The sequence below is a fragment of the Heptranchias perlo genome, chromosome 11 (genome assembly GCF_035084215.1).
Source record: "Heptranchias perlo isolate sHepPer1 chromosome 11, sHepPer1.hap1, whole genome shotgun sequence".
NCBI classification, from domain to species: domain Eukaryota; kingdom Metazoa; phylum Chordata; class Chondrichthyes; order Hexanchiformes; family Hexanchidae; genus Heptranchias; species Heptranchias perlo.
In genome coordinates, this window is record NC_090335.1 from 5,682,101 (window position 1) to 5,708,094 (window position 25,994).

At 44.3% G+C, this 25,994-nt stretch overlaps 1 protein-coding gene across 2 annotated transcripts in view; it reads right to left on the minus strand.

The window, feature by feature from the left end:
- The window catches only part of mcf2la (mcf.2 cell line derived transforming sequence-like a), a 249,981-nt gene extending 226,907 nt beyond the window's left edge, over window positions 1–23,074 (minus strand). For both annotated transcript variants that reach the window (XM_067992473.1, XM_067992474.1), the window contains exon 1: window positions 22,927–23,074. In XM_067992473.1, the coding sequence (XP_067848574.1) occupies window positions 22,927–22,933 (7 nt within the window). In that variant the 5' untranslated portion in view covers window positions 22,934–23,074. The remainder of the gene's footprint in view (window positions 1–22,926) is intronic.
- Window positions 23,075–25,994: the final 2,920 nt, after the last annotated feature.

A 25,994-nucleotide genomic window follows, 5' to 3' on the forward strand; every position in this document is an offset into this window, starting at 1 on the left:
ATCCAGGACAAAGCAGCCCGCTTGATTGGCACCCCATCCAGCATCCTAAACATTCACTCCCTTCATCACCAGTGCACCGTGGCTGCAGTATGTACCATCCACAGGATGCACTGCAGCAACTCGCCAAGGCTTCTTCGACAGCACCTCCCAAACCCGCGACCTCTACCACCTGGAAGGACAATGGCAGCAGGCACATGGGAACAACACCACCTGCACGTTCCCCTCCAAGTCACACACCACCCCAACTTGGAAATATATCGCCGTTCCTTCATCATCGCTGGGTAGAAATCCTGGAATTCCCTACCTAACAGCACTGTGGGAGAACCTTCACCACACAGACTGCAACAGTTTAAGGCAGCGGCTCACCACCACCTTCTCAACGGCAATTAGGGATGGGCAATAAATGCTGGCCTTGCCAGCGACGCCCACATCCCATAAACAAATAAAAAAAATTAAAGGAGATGCTCATAAGAGGAATTACTCACGTTTATTTACACAGCACCTCATCATGTTGAAATGTCTCAAAGCTTCACGCGATGAAGTATTTTTGAAGAGCACTGACTAACTATTCCTAGACAAATGTCCCAGTCATAAGGTGCCAGCGACATCTCCCAAACAACTTTTTTTTAATGCATTCATTGGACGTGGGCTTTGCTAGCAAGTCCAGCATTTATTGCCCATCCCCAATTGCCCTTGAGAAGGTGGTGGTGAGCTGCCTTCTTGAACCGCTGCAGTCCGTGTGGTGAAAATACTCCCACAGTGCTGTCAGGAAGGGAGTTCCAGGATTTTGATCCAGCGACGATGAAGGAACGCCGATATATTTCCAAGTCAAAATGGAGTTTGACTTGTAGGAAAACGTGCAGGTGGTGTTGTTCCCATGCGCCTGCTGCCCTTGTCCTGCTAGGTGGTAGAGGTTGTGGGTTTGGGAGGTGCTGTCGAAGAAGCTTTGGCGAGTTGCTGCAGTGCATCCTGTGGATGGTACACACTGCAGCCACAGTGCGCCGGTGGTGAAGGGAGTGAACGTTTAGGGTGGTGGATGGGGTGCCAATCAAGTGAGCTGCTTTGTCCTGAATAGTGTCGAGCTTCTTGAGTGTTGTTGGAGCTGCACTCTTCCAGGCAAGTGGAGAGTATTCCATCACATTCCTGACTTGTGACTTGTGGATGGTGGAAAGGCTTTGGGGAGTCAGGAGGTGAGTCACTCGCTGCAAAACACCCAGCCTCTGACCTGCTCTTGCAGCCACAGTATTTATGTGGCTGTTCCAGTTAAGTTTCTGGTCAATGGTGACCCCCAGGATGTTGATGGTGGGTGATTTGGCGATGGTAATGCACTTGTCTGGTGTGAATGTAACTTACCACTTATCAGTCCAAGCTTGGATGTTGTCCAGGTCTTGCTGTATGCGGGCAAGGACTGCTTCATTATCTGAGGGGTTGCGAATGGAACTGAACACTGTACAATCATCAGCAAAGATCTCCATTTCTGACCTTATGATGGAGGGAAGGTCATTGATGAAGCAGCTGAAGATGGTTGGGCCTTGGACACTGCCCTGAGGAACTCCTGCAGCAATGTCCTGGGGCTGAGATGATTGGCCTCCATCTTCCTTTATGCTCGGTACAACTCCAGCCATTGGAGAGTTTTCCCCGATTCCCAGTGACTTCAATTTTACTAGGGCTCCTTGGTGCCACACTCGGATGCTGCCTGGATGTCAAGGGCAGTCACTGTCACCCTTAGGTAAGTGACAACGTAATCTGTTTTTGTGGTGATTGTTAAGGGACCAGTATTGGCCAGGACACTGGGGGAACTCCTTGCTCTTTAAACAGCGTCCACGTACACAGGCAACTGGGGCTGTGGTGTAAGATCTCATCTGCAAGGATTATCTGCATCTGAATTATGTGCTCAGAGCCCGGTCTGGAACAATTGTTGTGTCAAGAAAGATTATCAGCAGCTAATAAGCAAGATACAGTGTGCTGGAATAAGTGCTGCTCATTGGCCATTGTCAGGACCACGTGCTTGGAAGAACCTGGTTGGTGAACAACTTGTCTCTATGGAAACAAACATTAAGTGTAGCTACATTATCAGCTGTATGGAAATGAAGTGATTTTTGGCTCTTGTGAATGACAGGCTGACATCATAGGTCTGAAAATATGGCAAATAGTCACATCAGTTCCAAACACATTCTCAAAGTAAGTGATTTATTTTACATTTTGAAACACATTTGCTATAGCAGACCATAAAGCACACCCTGCACTCCTTTACCTAGAAAGTGCAAATGCTGTTCAAAAATCCCAGTCATTCGGTACAGAAAAACAAGTTTTGCAAAACTAAGTGCTTGGAATCACAAGATAAATGCAAATGAAGAACTGCATTCCGCTCATTTTAGCTCATCTATCCAGCAAAAAATGACAGCCTCTATCCTGATCAGAACATCGAAAGATCTCCGAAATGATTCCAGGGTATTTGCCTCTAGCACTCTACCCAGAGTCAATCCCAGGCGTTAATCACTGTGCTAATATTTGCACACAGTTTGTATCACATTTTTAATCAGTCAATGCCATATGTGCAGGACTTTGATTTTTTTGTGTAAATAAATGACAACATTCGGGTGGATCTGATGAATTAATGTTCCTGCTACAGAGTTTGCACACCAGGAGCACATACCAAAATTCAGGAGCACAGGCCAGTGCACAACGTATGCTATTCCATCCAGAACAATTGCACTGACCTCCAACCCTAATTCCTGATACATACTCTCGGCACACAAAGTTCCAAGCTGGGAGTGCTAATTCATAAAACTGATCCCACATTCTGTGAACTCTCTTGAATAAGACAGAGTAAATTCGAAGAAGAGCAGGGGAGTTCTCATAGAGTCATAGAGAGTCATAGAGCACGGATAGAGGCCCTTCGGCCCATCGTGTCCGCGCTGGCCATCAGCCCTGTCTACTCTAATCCCATATTCCAGCATTTGGTCCGTAGCTTGTATGCTATGGCATTTCAAGTGCTCATCCAAATGCTTCTTGAATGTTGTGAGGGTTCCTGCCTCCACAACCCTTTCAGGCAGTGAGTTCCAGACTCCAACCACCCTCTGGGTGAAAAAGTTCTTTCTCAAATCCCCTCTAAACCTCCCGCCTTTTACCTTGAATCTATGTCCCCTTGTTATAGAACCCTCAACGAAGGGAAAAAGCTCCTTAGTATCCATCCTATCTGTGCCCCTCATAATTTTGTACACCTCAATCATGTCCCCCCTCAGCCTCCTCTGCTCCAAGGAAAACAAACCCAATCTTCCCAGTCTCTCTTCATAGCTGAAGCGCTCCAGCCCTGGTAACATCCTGGTGAATCTCTTCTGCACCCTCTCCAAAGCGATCACATCCTTCCTGTAGTGTGGCGACCAGAACTGCACACAGTACTCCAGCTGTGGCCTAACCAGTGTTTTATACAGCTCCATCATAACCTCCTTGCTCTTATATTCTATGCCTCGGCTAATAAAGGCAAGTATCCCATATGCCTTCTTTACCACCTTATCTACCTGTTCCGCCGCCTTCAGGGATCTGTGAACTTGCACACCAAGATCCCTCTGACCCTCTGTCTTGCCTAGGGTCCTCCCATTCATTGTGTATTCCCTTGCCTTGTTAGTCCCTCCAAAGTGCATCACCTCGCACTTTTCCGGGTTAAATTCCATTTGCCACTGTTCCACCCATCTGACCAACCCATCTATATCGTCCTGCAGACTGAGGCTATCCTCCTCGCTATTTACCACCCTACCAATCTTTGTATCATCAGCGAACTTACTGATCATACCTTTTACATTCATATCCAAGTCATTAATGTAGACCACAAACAGCAAGGGACCCAGCACCGATCCCTGTGGTACCCCACTGGCCACAGGCTTCCAGTCACAAAAACAACCTTCGACCATCACCCTCTGCCTTCTGTCACTAAGCCAGTTTTGTATCCAAAGTGGCAAGGCACCCTGGATTCCATGGGCTCGTACCTTCTTGACCAGTCTCCTGTGGGGGACTTTATCGAAGGCCTTACTGAAATCCATGTATACCACATCCACTGCGTTACCCTCATCCACACGCCTAGTCACCCCCTCAAAAAATTCAATCAAATTAGTCAGACATGATCTTCCCTTGACAAAGCCATGTTGACTATCCCTGATTAATCCTTGCTTCTCCAAGTGGAGACTAATTTTGTCCTTCAGAATTTTTTCCAATAATTTTCCTACCACTGATGTTAGGCTCACTGGCCTGTAGTTCCCCGGTTTTTCCCTACTCCCCTTCTTGAATAATGGTATTACATTAGCGGTTCTCCAGTCCTCTGGCACATCCCCTGTGGCCAGAGAGGTTCTGAATATATGTGTCAGAGCCCCCGCAATCTCCTCCTTTGCCTCACACATCTCCTCGGTGTCTTGGCTGATATTTAGCCCTTAACTAACATCACTAAAACACATTATCTGGTCCTTTATCTCATTGCTGTTTGTGGGACCTTGCTATGCGTAAATTTGGCTGCTATGTTTCCTAGATTACAACAATGACTATACTTCACTGGCTGTTAAGTGCGTTGGGAGATCCTGAGGTTGTGAAACAATATAAATGGTGGTCCTTTCTTTAAATGACAGAACTAAATCATAGCTACTGAACGCCTGCTTTGTTCAAAAACATCATACTTACAAATTAATTCATTTCAGACCAGAATTTTATGGAGTGGGACATCTCGCAATGTGCCCAGTTTGTTAGATTTTTTTCCCTCACCCTTCAGTCGAAAATTTTTGCACCACAAATTGCTGGAAGTGCGAGGGTAACGGGGCATCTGGGACCTTGGTGAATGACGGGACCAATAGTCTATTTCCTTAATCAATTAGATTTAAGGATTGAGAAAGAAACCGAACGACAGAGAAGGAAATAGAATGAATTAGAGTCAAATCAGGTACAGAAAAAGAAATAGAAACAGAAAGAAAGATTGGATTGAGAGAGAGAAAAAGAGACAGAAAGGAAAAGTAAGAAAAAAAATTAAAAATCTCTAAGAACAATTTACTACCTACAGGAGTGAGACGCCACAGTTTCGATTGTTCCCTTTCTGGGCCGGAGAGATTGAATGGCATTGCAGGAGCATAAATCTCCTCATTAAAAGGGTCCTTAAGTAACTAAATACCAACCCTAACTTTTTGCAGCGAGTTTAATTCGTTTTAACAGCGCAAATGCAGCAATTTCTTGAAGCGCAAGAGGAGGATGACGTCGAACTCCCGTTTTTGCGAAGCTAACAGCGGAGTGGTGCAAATCGGCCAGCAATTCGTGGAGATTTGCAACACATGCCATTTCTATTCCTCGCCGTGAATTACTGGGTTCTTTTCACACTAATAACGGCATGTGCATTAAACTCACCATTATTTTCCCAGCAAATTCTGGGCCATCATTTTTATAAATAAAGGGCACCATCTCCTTTAGGTACAGACTTATTATTCACAAAACCAGATCATCACCCCTCTAATTAACAGAATGTGTGTTATCTGTACCAGCACTTCAGTTTCAAAAATTAAGAAACACATTAAAAGATGCCCGCGTCTTCTCAAAAGCTCCTTCAACAAGATGTTAAGTCAGTCACTTCATCACCATCCTAAATATGGGACATTCCTTATTATTATTCATTAACAGGTTTCTACTTCAATTTTGCTGCTAATGATAACAAATTAAAAATAACCCTGGCTCCCCCTGCTCATCACTCCACTCCAGTGTCCAGGTCCCAAAGTTCTCATCAGTCACTCATCAATTTTACAGAGCAGTGTAGGTTACAACGACAAACAGCCTAGTAGAATTGTGTTATTTACCCAACTCTTCAGCGGTGCTGCAAGTTACCAGGCAACTCATTCCTTCTTATATAAAACAAGGGTCATTAATGATTTCCCAATGTCTGCAGAATCAATCTCAAGCATTCTCGTAAAGCTGAAACTGCCATTCATTCTGTTTAAAAATAAAGAATCTTAACCACAAGAGCAGCGAATGCAGTGCTGCCTGAAGGGAGGATCTTTGTGCACAGGCTTCCTTCCTGCTTTATAGTAATCAATCTAAATTTAAACACAGACCTTATTCTGAGGAACTCAGAGAAATGGACAAGTCTGCAGCATGGGATTCTTCACCATGAGCAGCCTGTGACAATGGCTGCCACTTGCACACACAGGGCAGCGGGGCTTCGACTATATCCAAGCAGTCCGGCTGTGAACTTACATGCACAGATACAATCCACCATGACATGCAAAGCGTTCCATGCTTCCCTGTTTGAATGTGAACATGGCACAAGGGTTGTGTTACCCACTCTCAGAGGACTATTTCATTGCTTTCTACAGTCATGCCAGCTCTCTGCACACGATTAAGAAAAGAAACTCGCATAAAACTCGCATATATATTCGTTCATGGGATGTGGGCATCGCTGGCAAGGCCAGCATTTATTGCCCATCCCTAATTGCCCTTGAGAAAGTGGTGGTGAGCCGCCTTCTTGAACCGCTGCAGTCCGTCTGGTGAAGGTTCTCCCACAGTGCTGTTAGGTAGGGAGTTCCAGGATTTTGACTCAGCAACTATGAAGGAATGGTGATATACTTCCAAGTCGGGTTGGTGTGTGACTCGGAGGGGAACGTGCCTGCTGCCCTTGTCCTTCTGGGTGGTAGAGGTCGTGGGTTTGGGAGGTGCTGTCGAAGAAGCCTTGGCGAGTTGCTGCAGTGCATCCTGTAGATGGGACATACTGCAGCCACGGTGCGCCGGTGGTGAAGGGAGTGAATGTTTAGGGTGATGGATGGGGTGCCAATCAAGTGGGCTGCTTTGTCCTAGATGGTGTCGAGCTTCTTGAGTGTTGTTGGAGCTGCACTCACCCAGGCAAGTGGAGAGTATTCCATCAAACTCCTGACTTGTGCCTTGTAGATGGTGGAAAGGCTTTGGGGAGTCAGGAGGTGAGTAACTCGCCACAGAATACCCAGCCTCTGACCTGCTCTTGTAGCCAAAGTATTTATGTGGCTGGTCCAGTTAAGTTCCTGGTCAATGGTAACCCCCAGGATGTTGATGGTGGGGGATTTGGTGATGGTAATGCCGTTGAATGTTTATATATCGCCTTTCATGACTCAGGACATCGCAAAGAGCTTTACAGCCAAAGAAATACTTTTGAATTGTTGTTGTAATGTAGGAAACACAGGCAGCCAATTTGCGCACAGCAAGATCCCACAAATAGCAATGTGATAATGACCAGAGAATCTGTTTTAGTGATGTTGGTTGAGGGATAAATATTGGCCAGAACACCAGGGAGAACTCCCTTGTTCTTCTTCGAAATAGTGCCATGGGATCTTTTCCATCCACCTGAGAGGGCAGACGTCTCTCGGTTTAAAGTCTTAACTGTAAAAATATTAAATGTCTATTTCAGATATCAGTTGATTTATTGAACATGCCTCTTCTAATAGATGGGATTTAATTTACCCAGAGCGTAGCATTAGAAATCTGTGATAGACCATACAGCAGAGAAGGAGACTGAGCTAAAAACTGCAATTAATTGTTTTTGAACGAATTATTGTGTTTATCAAAAAGCAGGGGTTGCTAGCAGTGGGAATGGGACACTTCCACATTTCATGTATCCAGTACAATTAACTTAGGGACAGAACAGCCAGTTGCAAAGTAAAGCTTCAGCCATAGGCCTCCAATAAGGTTGCCAATCCTCCAGGATTGTCCTGGAGTCTCCAGGGATTAAAGATTAATCTCCAGGACAATGCTGGGAGCAACTCAGGTGAAAAATCATAGAGACAATAAAAGAGATTGTTTTTATTCATTTCCTTGAACTTTCATTTACTAGTTGTAAAAATATTGGAGATGGAGAAAAAAGGCTATTTGACTGAGAGTCAAGAGTCATCCAATCAGGTAATGAAGAGTCTGTTTGCTTTCCAATTGGCGGTGGGAAGGTGATGCGCTGCGAGGATGGGCATGTCGGATGACCAATGGCAGGCGCGTGGGGGCGGGGAGGTTAGAGGCAGGAGGTCATGTGATGAATACGTCCAAGCAGAGTTGGCGACCCTAGCGTGCTATGTGCCTCAACTCCTCTTCATGGAGCATGTCCTACTGGACCAATTCATGCACTGATCATCAGATCGGCAGAATGAAGGTTTTTTTGTCGTAGTCACATGCCCATTAGAAACTGGGTGGAGGCTGCCCAAACTCAATTTGTGCAGGACTCTAAATCGATATTTGAGATAAAGAGAATCGGTATAAAGCACAAAACCTGCAAATGTTAACGGCGGACTGCACAGAACATTGGCTCAATCAGTGCAGAGCGACTCAATTAATATTTGCTGCTGTTGCATGATTGAATGTAAAGCTGACAGGGAATGTGACTAAGATATAATGTTGAATAGGTCAACAATGTAACTTCCAACAGAATTCTATGTATAGAGATACATCTGAGCACCTTATAGGGTGATGGGTAATGAGAGGACACTGAGCAGTAGGGAGAAAGTGACAAGCACAGAGGGGAAAAGCACTGTGAAAATAAAAGATCTGAAAAAGGCATGAAGAAAGTGACAAGGGGGATCTGCTGAGGGAGGAGGGCCTTCCTGATGGCAGGGCACAGTGGCTTAGGAGGTGGCCTTTAATGGTGGAATAAGGAAAGAGAAATTGTTATGATCTGGAATGCACTGCCTGAAAGGGTGGTGGAAGCAGACTTAATAGTAACTTTCAAAAGGGAATTGGATATTTTTTTTTTATTCGTTCACGGGATGTGGGCGTCGCTGGCGAGGCCAGCATTTATTGCCCATCCCTAATTGCCCTCGAGAAGGTGGTGGTGAGCCGCCTTCTTGAACCGCTGCAGTCCATGTGGTGACGGTTCTCCCACAGTGCTGTTAGGAAGGGAGTTCCAGGATTTTGACCCAGCGACAATGAAGGAACGGCGATATATTTCCAAGTCGGGATGGTGTGTGACTTGGAGGGGAACGTGCAGGTGGTGTTGTTCCCATGTGCCTGCTGCTCTTGTCCTTCTAGGTGGTAGAGGTCGCGGGTTTGGGAGGTGCTGTCGAAGAAGCCTTGGCGAGTTGCTCCAGTGCCTCCCGTGGATGGTGCACACTGCAGCCACAGTGCGCCAGTGGTGAAGGGAGTGAATGTTTAGGGTGGTGGATGGGGTGCCAATCAAGCGGGCTGCTTTATCTTGGATGGTGTCGAGCTTCTTGAGTGTTGTTGGAGCTGCACTCATCCAGGCAAGTGGAGAGTATTCCATCAAACTCCTGACTTGTGCCTTGTAGATGGTGGAAAGGCTTTGGGGAGTCAAGAGGTGAGTCACTCGCCACAGAATACCCAGCCTCTGACCTGCTCTCGTAGCCACAGTATTTATATGGCTGGTCCAGTTAAGTTTCTGGTCAATGGTGACCCCCAGGATGTTGATGGTGGGGGATTCGGCGATGGTAATGCCATTGAACGTCAAGGGGAGGTGGTTAGACTCTCTCTTGTTGGAGATGGTCATTGCCTGGCACTTATCTGGCGCGAATGTTACTTGCCACTTATGAGCCCAAGCCTGGATGTTGTCCAGGTCTTGCTGCATGCAGGCTCGGACTGCTTCATTATCTGAGGGGTTGCGAATGGAACTGAACACTGTGCAGTCATCAGCGAACATCCCCATTTCTGACCTTATGATGGAGGGAAGGTCATTGATGAAGCAGCTGAAGATGGTTGGGCCTAGGACACTGCCCTGAGGAACTCCTGCAGCAATGCCCTGGGACTGAGATGATTGGCCTCCAACAACCACTACCATCTTCCTTTGTGCTAGGTATGACTCCAGCCACTGGAGAGTTTTTCCCTTGATTCCCATTGACTTCAATTTTACTAGGGCTCCTTTGTGCCACACTCGGTCAAATGCTGCCTTGATGTCAAGGGCAGTCACTCTCACCTCACCTCTGGAATTCAGCTCTTTTGTCCATGTTTGGACCAAGGCTGTAATGAGGTCTGGAGCCGAGTGCTCCTGGCGGAACCCAAACTGAGCATCGGTGAGCAGGTTATTGGTGAGTAAGTGCAGCTTGATAGCACTGTCGACAACACCTTCCATCACTTTGCTGATGATTGAGAGTAGACTGATGGGGCGGTAATTGGCCGGATTGGATTTGTCCTGCTTTTTGTGGAGAGGACATACCTGGGCAATTTTCCACATTGTCGGGTGGATGCCAGTGTTGTAGCTGTACTGGAACAGCTTGGCTAGAGGCACAGCTAGTTCTGGAGCACAAGTCTTCAGCACTAAAGCTGGGATGTTGTCGGGGCCCATAGCCTTTGCTGTATCCAGTGCACTCAGCTGTTTCTTGATATCACGTGGAGTGAATCGAATTGGCCGAAGACTGGCTTCCGTCTTGGTGGGGATATCGGGAGGAGGCTGAGATGGATCATCCACTCGGCACTTCTGGCTGAAGATGGTTGCAAACGCTTCAGCCTTGTCTTTTGCACTCACGTGCTGGACTCCGCCATCATTGAGAATGGGGATGTTCATGGAGCCTCCTCCTCCCGTTAGTTGTTTAATTGTCCACCACCATTCACGACTGGATGTGGCAGGACTGCAGAGCTTTGATCTGATTCGTTGGTTGTGGAATCGCTTAGCTCTGTCTATAGCATGTTGCTTCCGCTGTTTAGCATGCATGTAGTCCTGAGTTGTAGCTTCACCAGGTTGGCACCTCATTTTTAGGTACGCCTGGTGCTGCTCCTGGCATGCTCTTCTATACTCCTCATTGAACCAGGGTTGATCCCCTGCCTTGTTGGTAATGGTAGAGTGAGGAATATGCCGGGCCATGAGGTTACAGATTGTGCTGGAATACAATTCTGCTGCTGCTGATGGCCCACAGCGCCTCATGGATGCCCAGTTTTGAGCTGCTAGATCTGTTCTGAATCTATCCCATTTAGCACGGTGGTAGTGCCACACAACACGTTGGATGGTGTCCTCAGTGAGAAGACGGGACTTCATCTCCACGAGGACTGTGCGGTGGTCACTCCTACCAATACTGTCATGGACAGATGCATTTGCGACAGGTAGATTGGTGAGGACGAGGTCAAGTAAGTTTTTCCCTCGTGTTGGTTCGCTCACCACCTGCCGCAGGCCCAGTCTGGCAGCTATGTCCTTCAGGACTCAGCCAGCTCGGTCAGTGGTGGTGCTACCGAGCCACTCTTGGTGATGGACATTGAAGTCCCCCACCCAGAGTACATTCTGTGCCCTTGCTACCCTCAGTGCTTCCTCCAAGTGGTGTTCAACATGGAGGAGGACAGATTCATCAACTGAGGGAGGACGGTAGGTGGTAATCAGCAGGAGGTTTCCTTGCCCATGTTTGACCTGATGCCATGAGATTTCATGGGGTCCAGAGTCAATGTTGAGGACTCTCTGGGCCACTCCCTCCTGACTGTATATCATTGTACCGCCACCTCTGGTGGGTCTGTCCTGCTGGTGGGACAGGACATCCCCAGGGATGGTGATGGAAGAGTCTGGGACGTTGGCTGAAAGGTATGATTCTGTGAGTATGGCTATGTCAGGCTGTTGCTTGACTAGTCTGTGGGACAGCTCTCCCAATTTTGGCACAAGTCCCCAGATGTTAGTAAGGAGGACCTTGCAGGGTCGACTGGGCTTGGTGTTTTGCCGTTGTCGTGTCCGGTGCCTAGTGGTCCGATGCCGGGTGGTCCGTCCGGTTTTATTCTTATTATGACTTTTCGTAGCGAGATTTTACAACTGAGTGGCTTGCTAGGCCATTTCAGAGGGCAATTAAGAATCAACCACATTGCTGTGGGTCTGGAGTCACATATCGGCCAGACCGGGTAAGGACGGCAGGTTTCCTTGGGACATTAGTACATTAGTGAACCAGATGGGTTTTTACGACAATCCGGTAGTTTCATGGCCATCATTACTGATACTCGTATTTTAATTCCAGATTTTTATTTAATTAATTGAATTTAATTAATTGAATTTAATTAATTGAATTTAATTAATTGAATTTAAATTCGCCAGCTGCCGTGGCGGGATTTGAACTCATGACTCTGGATTTTAGTCCAGGCCTCTGGATTACTCGCCCAGTAACATAACCACTATGCTACCGTAATTGCTTGCTGTACCTACATGCTAACTTTTTGTGTTTCTTGTACGAGGATACCCAAATCTCTCTCAACACCAACATTTAATAGTTTCTCACCATTTAAAAATATTCTGTTTTTCTATTCTTCCTACCAAAGTGAATAACCTCACATTTCCCCACATTAGACTCCATCTGCCTCCTTCTCGCCCACTCACTTAACCTGTCTATATCCCTTTGCACACTCTTTTTGTCCTCCTCACAGCTTACTTTCCCACCTAGCTTTGTAACATCAGCAAACTTGGATACATTACACTCAGTTCCTTCATCTAAGTTATTAATATAGATTGTAAATAGCTGAGGCCCAAGTACCGTATCCTTGCGGCACCCACTCGTTACAGCCTGCCAACCTGAAAATTACCCGTTTATCCTACTCTCTGTTTTCTGTCCGTTAACCAATCCTCTATCCATGCTAATATGTTACCCCCAATCCCATGAACCCTAATCTTGTGTAACAACTTTTTATGTAGCACCTTATCAAATGCCTTTTGAAAATCCAAAATATACAACATCTGCTGGTTTCCCTTTATCTACCCTGCTAGTTACATCCTCAAAAAACTCTACTAGGTTTGTCAAACACGATTTCCCTTTCATAAAACCATGTTGACTCTGCCTAATCATATTGTGATTTTCTAAGTGCCCTGTTACCACTTCGTTAATAATGGATTCCAGCATTTTCCCAACGACTGGCCTGTCGTTCCATGTTTACTCTCTCCCTCCTTTCTTGAATAGTGGGGTCACATTTGTTACCTTTCAATCCGCTGGGACTGTTCTAGAATCTAGAGAATTTTGGAAGATGCATCCACTATCTCTGCAGCCACCTCTTTTAGAACCCCCGGATGTAGGTCATCAGGTCCAGGGGATTTATCGGCTATTAGTCCCATTAGTTTCTCAAGTACTTTTTCTCTACTGATAATAATTACTTTAGGTTCCTCACTCTCATTAGACCCTTGGTTCCCCACTATTTCTGGTATGTTTTTTGTGCTTTCAACTGTGAAGACAGATACAAAATATTTGTTTAATGCATCTGCCATTTCCTGATTCCCCATTATAATTTCTCCAGTCTCAACCTCTAAGGGACCCACATTTACTTTTGCTAATCTCTTTTTTACATACTTGTAGAAGCTCTTACAAACCGTTTTTATATTTCGTGCTAGTTTACTTTCATATTCTATTTTCTCTCTTTTTAATCAATTTTTTGATCGTCCTTCGCTGGTTTCTAAAACTCTCCCAATCCTCAGGCTTACTACTCTTCTTGGCAACATTATAAGTCTCTTCTTTTAATCTAATACTATCCTTAACTTCTTTAGTTAGCCACGGGCAGATCACCTTTCCCATAGAGTTTTTATTTCTCAATGGAATGTATATTGAAATATTTCTTTAAATGTTTTCTTTAAATTTCTTTAAATATTTGCCATTGCTTTTCAACCGTCATACCCTTTAATTTGGTCTCCCAATAAGGAGAACTTTGGAGAAATCTAGCCTTGAGGTGATGGTGGTGAGGATTAGGGCTTCAGCAGCAAAGGGGAAAGGTAGGGTCAGAGCTGGGCAGCATATCAGAGGTGGAAGAAAGAAGTATTGAGTGCAGGGAGGAAGCTGAACTCTGAAATGAGCAGAATGAAATGGTCACAGTACCAAAGGCAGCAGTGACGTTAAGGAGGAAGGGAAGGAACAGTCTCAATCTAACAGGATGTCGTTGGAGATTTTGATTGTTGTGGTATCAGTGCTGTGCATTTGGCAGCAGCTGGATTTGGAGGACTTCAAATGGGTAGTGGTGAGAGGTGGAAGCAAAGATGGGTTTCAGGATATTAGAAAGAAGGGGGAGGTTTCTAGTGGAGAGGTAATTGGAGAAAGTGAAGGGGTCGAGAACAGATTCTTGTTTTTTATATAAAGAGGGCGCATAAAGACAGCTGTTTTAAAGGATGCAGGAAGGAAACCAGGGGACAAGGACAGGTTGATGCTATCGGCCTTCAAAGGACTGAAAAGGGAAGCTGGGTGATCAGAGCTGGGATGCAAGGGGTGGGAAGTAGAGGAAATTCATGAGCTCCTCGCAATTGGTACAATGATACGAGGATGAAAAGTGACATTGAAGATTGCTGAAGAAGAGAATTTGCTATGGAGAAAAGGATTTAGTTGGGGGGAGCATGGAAATAGAAAATGTCCTACATCAAGTAGGAACAAGCGCATTGAAGGAGGAGGTGGGGCAAGAATTGTGTCAGAGGGCAACAGAAGCATCAATGTAATACAAAGTGGTGGGCCAAAGACGAGGAAGGTATCAGTGTGTGAGGGGGTCAGGACGTAGTTTCTTCCAGGGCCAGCCAGAAACCTTCCCCAAACTTCTGACAATGCCACAATGGACTAGTCACAAGGAAATAGAGAAATGCAATGTTGAGGGGAGGGGGAGCTGTTTCACCATTTGATACCCTCCCTTAAGGACAAGGTGCCATCTTGGAACAGCAGCTCCTCTGGGACATCAGTATTTCCAACATGTGGAGAAAATTATGAGGATATCCACCATGGTGTAGCATAGTAAAAAAAACATATCATAGCACAAAATATTAATAAACAACCTGGCACATCATGTTAATAGACTACCATAGTGCAACACACTAATACACGACCAAAGTGTACCACAATAACATAGTACCATGATACAGCACATAAATTCACCACCACAGTAAAGCACATGAATACACTACAATGATGCATCACATTAATTCACTACCACAGTGTATTACATTAATACAATAGTGTATCAAACTAATACAATGCCAGAGTTTTTTTACATTAATACAATACCATAGTGTATCAAGCTAATACATGACCATACTGTACCACAATAACATTACCACCATTGTAAAGCACATGAATATAGTATTAATTGTGCAGCACCAAGTACACCATAATGATGTATCACCATAACTCAAGAGCATGCTGCCATACATTCATACACTACTATGGTACAATCATTAACTCCCTGCGATGTTGTATCACATTAATAGACTACCATGGTGCTTTTGACAAAGTACTGAATCTACAAAATCGAAGCCTCTGGTATTGGTGATAATATATTGAATTGGATTGAGAACTGGCTGGAAGGCCCTCGGCAGAAAGTAGTTATAGATGCATTTGGATCTGTTTGGGTTACCAGCTGTTGAGACCATTGCTCTTTACTAATGATTTAGATGTAGGTATGGGGGGCACGATCTGCAGATGATACTAAGATCTGTGTAAGTGTCAGGACTGTAGACGATGCTCAACAGCTTAAGGCGAATCTTGATATTTTGGGGACCAGGCTCGTGACTGGCAAATGATGTTTAATTTGGAGAAGTACAGTATTACGCATGTGGACAAGGCAAATGCTCACCATACATACACCCTTCAGGGAAAAGCATTAAGGCAGCTGGAGAAAGGAGATCTGGGCGTTCTAGTGCATAGATCTCTAAAGGTTTATGAACAATGCCATGAAGTGACAGGTAGAGCAAATAAGGTGTTGTGGTGCATTTATAGGGCAATTGACTAAAAGACAAAGCATATTATTTTGTCCTTGTACAAGATCTTGATCAGACCTCAGTTGGAATACTGTGCCCAGTCTTGGTCTCCTCAGATGCTGGGTGATATTGAGGCTTTGTAAAGGATGCAGAGGAGGGCCACGAGACTAATTCCCAGCTTAAAGCATCTTAGATATCAAGATAGGCTGAAAGAGCTGGGACTCTACACTTTAGAGAAGCATCGACTTATGGGTGATCTGATCGAGGTTTACAAAACGATGAAGGGAATAGATTGTGTTCGAGTTGACAGTTTGTTCCAATTAAATAGGTTAGGGAGGACCGGGGCCGGGGGGGGGGGGGGGGGGGGGGGCGTGGAGGTCACAATTTTAAGTTGTATAAAGCCAGATCTAGGTTACATGTCAGGAGGTTGTTCTTTCGCCAGGGAATCGTGGACCTCTGGAACAGGATGACGGCTCGTGCAGTAGATGCTATTTCGCTGAATTCCTTCAAGTAAGAGCTGGACCTGTTTCTGGCTGGGGCAGAGATCACCTCATACAAAAGGTAGGCAATGCAGAGAAATATTAGGGCCAGTGATCTCCTGGACTAGTTTTGATTGCCTAATGGATCGAAGAGGAATTTCCTAGATTTTTCCCCCCCATATTGGCCTGGGTTTTTATTTGGTTTTCCACCTCTCCCAGATCACAAGGTTTTGGGTGGGGTGGAGAATGTATATATTGTGATACACAAGGTATCACAATTGGGTGGACCACAGAGTCTTTTCCTGTCTATTATTATTTGTATGTTCATTATACACAACCATAGTGTATCAAGTTAATACAACACCATAGTGTATCACATTAATACACTTCCATAGTGTATCACATCAATACAATACCATAGTGTATTCGTAATTCCCTGTAATCGTGTCTCTGTTCATTCGCTTATCGCTTGTAAAATAACCCAGTTTGTTGATTGAGGCTTGGCTCTGTCTGCCTAAAGTGTTTATCAGTCTGTCCTCCAAACAATTGGTGAAGCGCATGTGGTGACGCTTGCGATATTATAGTATCTAGAAAGGGATTCAGAATTACCACCCACTGGGCCCAGTGATCTATGACCAGATTCTGGGCAGTAAAGGAAAACTCTTGGTCCTGAGCCATGTTGTATCTGTTTATGGGAGAGATGCTAAACCCAAAAGAATTATCTATTGTCGATCTAAATTCTGCAAATTTCAAATACACCTGACAGTATCAAATACTACCTTCAATTATAATCGACTGTCCCTGGATCTTTTCCCAGTTATATCTGACTGTCCCAGTTACTAGTTTTACTACAACTAAGTGTGTGTGTAGTACTTTTGGTTATGTGACAAGTTGTACCTGGCACAATTATAACAGACATACACAATGCCTCCAGTATTACTTTTGATTATAATTAATTCTCCAATATACTACTTTCAATTACAACTGACTGTCCCAGCTAGTAATTTAATTACATCTGCCTGTTCCACAGACTACTTTTCATCATGCTTCACTGTTCAATGATAGGTGATGTCACCAGATGCTTTATTTAATCACGATGTGGAGATGCCGGTGATGGACTGGGGTTGACAATTGTAAACAATTTTACAACACCAAGTTATAGTCCAGCAATTTTATTTTAAATTCACAAGCTTTCAAAGGCTTCCTCCTTCCTCAGGTGAACTTTTCCAACAACGTTCACCTGAGGAAGGAGGAAGCCTCCGAAAGCTTGTGAATTTAAAATAAAATTGCTGGACTATAACTTGGTGTTGTAAAATTGTTTACAATTATTTAATCACAGCTGTCTGTGCCAGTTATTGCTTTTAACTGCACCTGACTATCCTAGGTAGTACTTTCAATTCTATCCAACTGTCCTAGATAGCTCACTCTCCCAGCCAGTGGCTTCAATTATACTTGTTTGTCCCAAGCACTACTTCCAATTATAAGTGTTCTCACAAGTACGAACATCAACTATACATGAATATGCCAGATACTCCTTTCAGATATCTGCCCTAGGTTCTATTTTCAATTATATCGAGGTACTACTTCCAATCACTGTAACTACAATCAATTACACATGATGATATTAGATACAATTATATCAGTATCACAGGTACCACTTACAATTATAACACTTTCTTACAAGACTTTCAGTTATTCCTGACTGTCCCAGGTACTTTTTCAGTTATACCCCACTATCCCAGGTACTACTTTCCGTTATACCCCATAGTCCCAGGTACTAATTTCAGTCATACCCCACTGTCCCAGGTACTAGTTTCAGTCATACCCCACTGTCCCATATACTAGTTTCAGTCATACCCCACTGTCCCAGGTACTAGTTTCAGTCATACCCCACAGTCCCAGGTACTAGTTTCAGTCATACCCCACTGTCCCAGGTACTAGTTTCAGTCATACCCCACTGTCCCAGGTACTAGTTTCAGTCATACCCCACTGTCCCAGGTACTAATTTCAGTCATACCCCACTGTCCCAGGTACTAATTTCAGTCATACCCCACTGTCCCAGGTACTAGTTTCAGTCATACCCCACTGTCCCATGTACTAGTTTCAGTCATACCCCACTGTCCCAGGTACTAGTTTCAGTCATACCCCACTGTCCCAGGTACTAGTTTCAGTCATACCCCACTGTCCCAGGTACTAGTTTCAGTCATACCCCACTGTCCCAGGTACTAATTTCAGTCATACCCCACTGTCCCAGGTACTAATTTCAGTTATACCCCACTGTCCCAGGTACTAGTTTCAGTCATATCCCCTGTCCCAGGTACTCCTTTCCGTTATACCCCACAGTCCCAGGTACTACTTTCCGTTATACCCCATAGTCCCAGGTACTAGTTTCAGTCATACCCCACTGTCCCAGGTACTACTTTCCATTATACCCCACTGTCCCAGGTACTAATTTCAGTTATACCCCACTGTCCCAGGTACTAGTTTCAGTTATACCCCACTGTCCCAGGTACTAGTTTCCGTTATACCCCACTGTCCCAGGTACTACTTTCCATTATACCCCATAGTCCCCGGTACTAATTTCAGTCATACGCCATAGTCCCCGGTACTAAATTTCAGTCATACCCCATAGTCCCAGGAACTAATTTCAGTCATACCCCCCTGTCCCAGGTACTACTTTCCATTATACCCCCCTGTCCCAGGTACTACTTTCCATTATACCCCACTGACCCAGGTACTACTTTCCGTTATACCCCATAGTCCCAGAAACTAATTTCAGTCATACCCCACAGTCCCGGGTACTAATTTCAGTCATATCCCACTGACCCAGGTACTAATTTCAGTCATATCCCACTGACCCAGGTACTAATTTCAGTCATATCCCACTGTCCCAGGTACTACTTTCAATCATACCCCACTGTCCCAGGTACTACTTTCCGTTATACTCGACTTCCCCAGGAATCAGTTTCCATTATAACTGACTGTTCCCACTACTTTCAATTATATCCAAGGGTCTCAGTTACCACTTCTTTCTGTGTACAAGGCCTTGTTCAGGCCACATCTAAAGTGCTGTGTCCATTTTTGTTCCCCTTATATGGTGGGTGTTAGAGTATGGTGGGTGTTCGAGGCTCTGTAAAAGGCTCAGAGGAGGGTCACTGATTGAATGCTAATTGAAGATTCTTCAGTTACTAGGATAGGCTAAGAGCACAGAGGCTTTTTACTTTAGAAAAGCGGACGCTTTGAGAAAATTTGATTGAGGTCGACAATGAAAGGATTACACCCAATCCAAGTCAATTGGTTATTCGAGAGATAGGTTAGGGAGTTACACAGAATAGAACTAGATTAGATGTTAAGGGAAATATTTATTTTGCAAAGGATCTGTGCGAAGTCATCCACTTTGGACCTAAGGAAGATAGATCAGAGTATTTTCTAAAGGATGAGAAGCTAGGAACTGTGGAGGAGCAGAGAAATTTAGGGGTCCATGTACAGAAATCACTAAAAACAAGTGGACAGGTACAAAAACTAATTAAAAATAATAATTATAATATTCCACAAACTGTCTCGTCTGACGTTAGTCCACATTTTCAATGCCTGCAGCCTGTTTTTTTTTAATTAGTTCCTGGGACTATGGGGTATGACTGAAATTAGTTCCTGGGACTATGGGGTATGACTGAAATTTAGTCCCGGGGACTATGGCGTATGACTGAAATGGAATGTTAGCCTTCAGCTTAAGGGGGCTGAAATACAAAGGGGTGAAAGTTATGTTACAGTTATATAAAGCTCTGGTTAGACCACGTTTGGAGTTCTGGGTTCAGTTCTGGAGACCGCACCTCAGGAATGCTATATTGGCTTTGGAGGGGGTGCAGCACAGATTCACCAGAACGATACTGCAGCTTAAAAGGTTAAATTATGCGGATAGGTGGCAAAGACAAGACTTGTATTCCCTCGAGTACAGGAGATTAAAGGGTGATATAATTGAGGTGTTTAAGACAATTAAAGGATCTGATAAGGTAGATAGAGTGGTCAGAGAGGAATTCCCCAGAATTTTTTCCGGAATCGGTTTTTCCTCTGTGTTTTTGCCTCTCCCAGGAGATTGCCTGGCTGTGCGTGGAAGGGAGGAATGGGAGCAATAGAATTACATTGAATTTACAGCACAGAAACAGGCCAGCCGGTCTATGCCGGTGGTTGTGCCCCACAAGAGCCTCCTCCCACCTTACTTCATCTCATCCTATCAAACATATCCTTCCATTCCTTTCTCCCTCGTATTTTTCTAGCTTCTCCTTAAATACATCTATGGTGTTCGCCTCAACTACTCCTTGTGGTAGCAAGTTCCACTTTCTCACCACTCTGAGTAAAGAAGTTTCTCCTGAATTCCTTATTGGATTTATTAGTGACTATCTTACATTTATGGCCCCTAGTTTTGGCCCCCCCTCAAGCAGAAACATCTTCTCTACGTCTACCCTATCAAACCCCTTCATAATTTTAAAGACCTACCAAGTCACCCCTCACCCTTCTCTTTTTGGAATAAAAGATCCCCGGCTTGTTCAGTCTATCCTGATAGTTGTACCCTCTCAGTTCTGGTATCATCCTCGTAAATCTTTTTTGCAATTTCTCCAGAGCTTCTGTATCCTTTTTGTAACATGGAGACCAGAACTGTGCACAGTACTCCAAGTGTGGTCTAACCAAGGTTCTATACAAGTTTAACATAACTTCTCTGCTTTTGAATTCTATTCCTCTAAAAGTAGCAACGCAGGTTAACAAAGCCATAAAAAATGCAAACAAAACACTGGGGTTCATTTCTAATAATTTGTGAACCTGTAACCCTAGATCCCTTTGCTGCTATACCCCACTTGGACTCTTATTTTCCAAGGAGTAAGTGGCCTCCTTATTCCTCCAACCAAAAAGCACCACATCACACTTACCTATATTGAAATTCATTCGCCAATTACATGCCCATTCTGCAAGTTTGATAGGGTGCAGACGTTACACCACGCTAGGCTCAATGGATCAGTTGGTCTTTACCCGTCCCCCTTTCTCACACGTATGTTTGTACATTCGGAATTAGACCTGACACTTCCCGGTATTATTTTGAAATATAGTTGACTGTTGCAGTTACTACTTTCAATTGTCCTAGGTTATCACGTTTAAGGATTTTTGATTTTTTTTTTCATGAAAGGATGTGGGAATGAGTTATGATTTAAGTGCTATATTAAGCGAATTCCCACAAGTTTAAAAAAAAAACAGGCTGCAGGCATTGAAAATGTGGACTAAAGTCAGACGAGACAGTTTGTGGAATATTATAAACTAATACAACGAGAGCAAACTGTCTTATTCCAGGCACATTAAGCGAGGGCCTCCCCTATTCATTTTGAGAATAGCATTTGTTTTATTTAAGTGCACATTCTTAATGCGGATTTGTGGGGGTGGGGGGGGGGGGGGGGCGGGAGAAGAGGTAGCAGGTTTTACTGACAGGCCTACTGGTAAATCATTGAGACTATATTTATAAGAATCAGTTCTATACTTTGTAACATGAGCAATGAGTTCTAAAGTGTCTGAATGGGGAAGAAGTCAGAGAGTCAGCCTTCCCGCTGGCTTGGAAGCCAGACAAAAGGACAAAGAGACATATCTGTAGTCACCCAGCTGGGCCTTTGGAGCAAGCCTGGTCTAACAAGGGGAAATGTGCCAATGTCAAGCCCAGGGCTGGTCAGGATCAGAAGCAAACCAGGAAAAAGTTACGCTTGCCTGCTAATAGTGACAGAGTGGCATATGTTTATTATTGATCTTGTTGTTGAGGGTTCTGCAGTTAGTTGAATCAAGTCAAGATACAATTATATCTGCTACCCTGTGCATTCACTTGCTGTCTCTAAAATAAAGCAACTTAACTTTTCATATCTGGCTTTGTCTTACTAATGTATTTCACTCCGCCTTGAGGAAAGTCTGGAAAAACACACATCAGAGCACATGTGAAAGACACAACATCCAGTTCAGATCACAAGGGGATCCTATTGTTATGCCCTCCCCCATCATATAATTAGATATTGGGCAGTACAAACATGCTCCTGAACAAAAGACACTTTGACCATTTATGGGGGTGATCAGCACTGCTGTACCTGAGATTATATCTAAGTCAGACCCAAAACTTGTAACAATGCTACTTACATGTTACAAGACTGTCCCCTTCCAGATCCTCTGTATTTGTCCCCATTCAGACTCTAACTGGACATGCCATCTGTTAACCATGGCTACAAAAAAAGTCACGTAGTCCAAAGTTGGTATTAATTTCATTATTTTCTAGGAACCAGCTGGAAGATGGTGGTTGAAGCCTTTAAAATTTACACACCTTCCACAGCACACATATCCTGAGCTCACCCTGTAATACTTTTGTTTTCCCCATTATACTTGATACAAAAGTTAGAACCTAATAAAATATACAAATCGCATTAATTCTTCTAAAGATAAATGCAATGGCTTTGATCTTTAATTTGTATTTCTGAACTCCTTTTTGTACCTTTTTTTAAAATACAGATTGAAATGATTAGTTGCACCATTAGTGGGTCTTTGGAAATTGGCAGAAGTAATGAGCAAAGGATAGATGCTGCATGGTCAGGGACACAGACGGGTCCTGGGTCCTACCCCGACGTCAGGTACACATCTACAGGATTGATAAAGTCATTACTTACTTTAAGTGGTTTTTGACTCCAGTTTTAGTGAGTGAACAGAACCGTCCCTCCACCAGACATAATGCTAAACCTGTGTTTACTGGCCTTTAAAGAACAGTTCCTGCGATATTTAACACCAGCAGCTATTTGATCTCTTTGTAACAAAGAGAGAAGCTGTCCCTCCAAAACACACCTGTCATTTTCTTCAGTTGCAGCCACGTTTCAGTAATATCCTTTCACAAGGAAATCGGGTTATGGCTCACTGTGGCAAAATCACAAGGTAAACAGCCTGTCCAGGTGCGCAGCTGCCCGTCCCATCATTGAGCCTGTACACGGGCAGCAACAAGTCTGATCTCTCACCCTCCACAACACTCAGGAGGATGTTGTACAAAGCATGGAGCTGCGTCCGGGTAGGATCTCTCAGGGTCTGTCTGAATGCGATAGGTTCTCACACACAGCTGTGAGAGTCCACTTTGATCTGTTAACATTCGACCCTAACAATTAAACAAGCTAAATGTGCTCACAAGTTCAAGCCTTTAAGAATAATCTCAAGTAATAAAATAAACAGATAAAAGATAAAGTGTGTGCCTTTTTGTCGATAGTTTAAAACCTCCCTAAGGGCCCCTTGCAGGGAGATTTAATGGAATCTGTCAGGTGATACTGTTCGGCCTGGCGGGGAATAAAAGCCAATGTGTCTTCTAATTGTGAATTCGAGTGCCATCACCTTTTAGCAAGATACTCCTGGAATCCAGTGCTATCACCTCAAAAGAAACAATGCAGGCCAGTCCAATGGCATTTCAAAATCAGAAAATAATCACTCCTATCCATCTTCCAACCATCAGCCTGTACTACTTACATTCTTTTTAGAATCATAGAATCATAGAAGTTTACAACATGGAAACAGGCCCTTCGGCCCAACATGTCCATGTCGCCCAGTTTATACCACTAAGCTAGTCCCAATTGCCTGCACTTGGCCCATATCCCTCTATATCCATCTTACCCATGTAACTGTCCAAATGCTTTTTAAAAAACAAAATTGTACCCGCCTCTACCACTGCCTCTGGCAGCTCGTTCCAGACACTCACCACCCTTTGAGTGAAAAAATTGCCCCTCTGGACCCTTTTGTATCTCTCCCCTCTCACCTTAAATCTATGCCCCCTCGTTATAGACTCCCCTACCTTTGGGAAAAGATTTTGACTATCTACCTTATCTATGCCCCTCATTATTTTATAGACTTCTATAAGATCACCCCTTAACCTCCTACTCTCCAGGGAAAAAAGTCCCAGTCTATCCAACCTCTCCCTATAAGTCAAACCATCAAGTCGCGGTAGCATCCTAGTAAATCTTTTCTGCACTCTTTCTAGTTTAATAATATCCTTTCTATAATAGGGTGACCAGAACTGTACTCAGTATTCCAAGTGTGGCCTTACTAATGTCTTGTACAACTTCAACAAGACATCCCAACTCCTGTATTCAATGTTCTGACCAATGAAACCAAGCATGCTGAATGCTTTCTTCACCACCCCATCCACCTGTGACTCCACTTTCAAGGAGGTATGAACCTGTACTCCTAGATCTCTTTGTTCTATAACTCTCCCCAACGCCCTACCATTAACGGAGTAGGTCCTGGCCCGATTCGATCTACCAAAATGCATCACCTCACATTTATCTAAATTAAACTCCATCTGCCATTCATCGGCCCACTGGCCCAATTTATCAAGATCCCGTTGCAATCCTAGATAACCTTCTTCACTGTCCACAATGCCACCAATCTTGGTGTCATCTGCAAACTTACTAACCATGCCTCCTAAATTCTCATCCAAATCATTAATATAAATAACAAATAACAGCGGACCCAGCACCGATCCCTGAGGCACACCGCTGGTCACAGGCCTCCAGTTTGAAAAACAACCCTCTACAACCACCCTCTGTCTTCTGTCGTCAATCCAATTGGCTACCTCACCTTGGATCCCGTGAGATTTAACCTTATGTAACAACCTACCATGCGGTACCTTGTCAAAGGCTTTGCTAAAGTCCATGTAGACCACGTCTACTGTACAGCCCTCATCTATCTTCTTGGTTACCCCTTCAAAAAACTCAATCAAATTCGTGAGACATGATTTTCCTCTCACAAAACCATGCTGACTGTCCCTAATCAGTCCCTGGCTCTCCAAATGCCTGTAGATCCTGTCTCTCAGAATACCCTCTAACAACTTACCCACTACAGATGTCAGGCTCACCGGTCTGTAGTTCCCAGGCTTTTCCCTGCCGCCCTTCTTAAACAAAGGCACAATATTTGCTACCCTCCAATCTTCAGGCACCTCACCTGTAGCTGTCGATGATTCAAATATCTCTGCTAGGGGACCCGCAATTTCCTCCCTAACCGCCCATAACGTCCTGGGATACATTTCATCAGGTCCCGGAGATTTATCTACCTTGATGCGCGTTAAGACTTCCAGCACCTCCCTCTCTGTAATATGTACACTCCTCAAGACATCACTATTTATTTCCCCAAGTTCCCTAACATCCATGCCTTTCTCAACCGTAAATACCGATGTGAAATATTCATTCAGGATCTCACCCATCTCTTGTGGTTCCGCACATAGATGACCTTGTTGATCCTTAAGAGGCCCTACTCTCTCCCTAGTTACTCTTTTGCCCTTTATGTATTTGTAGAAGCTCTTTGGATTCTCCTTTCCCTTATCTGCCAAAGCAATCTCATGTCCCCTTTTTGCCCCTCCTGATTTCTCTCTTAACTCTACTCCAGCCACCTCTATACTCTTCAAGGGATCCACTTGATCCCAGCTGTCTATGCATGTCATATGCCTCCTTCTTCTTTCTGACTTGGGCCACAATCTCCCGAGTCATCCAAGGTTCCCTACTTCTACCAGCCTTGCCCTTCACTTTATAAGGAATGTGCTTACCCTGAACCCTGGTTAACACATTTTTGAAGGCCTCCCACTTACCAGACGGCCCTTTGCCTGCCAACAGACTCTCCCAATCAAATTCTGAAAGTTCCTGTCTAATACCATCAAAATTGGCCTTTCCCCAATTTAGAATTTTAACTTTTGGGCCAGACCTATCATTCTCCATAGCTATCTTAAAACTAATGGAATTATGATCACTGGTCCCAAAGTGATCCCTCACTAACACTTCTGTCACCTGCCCTTCCTTATTTCCCAAGAGGAGGTCAAGATTTGACCCCTCTCGAGTCGGGCCATCCACATACTGAATGAGAAATTCCTCTTGAATACACTCAAC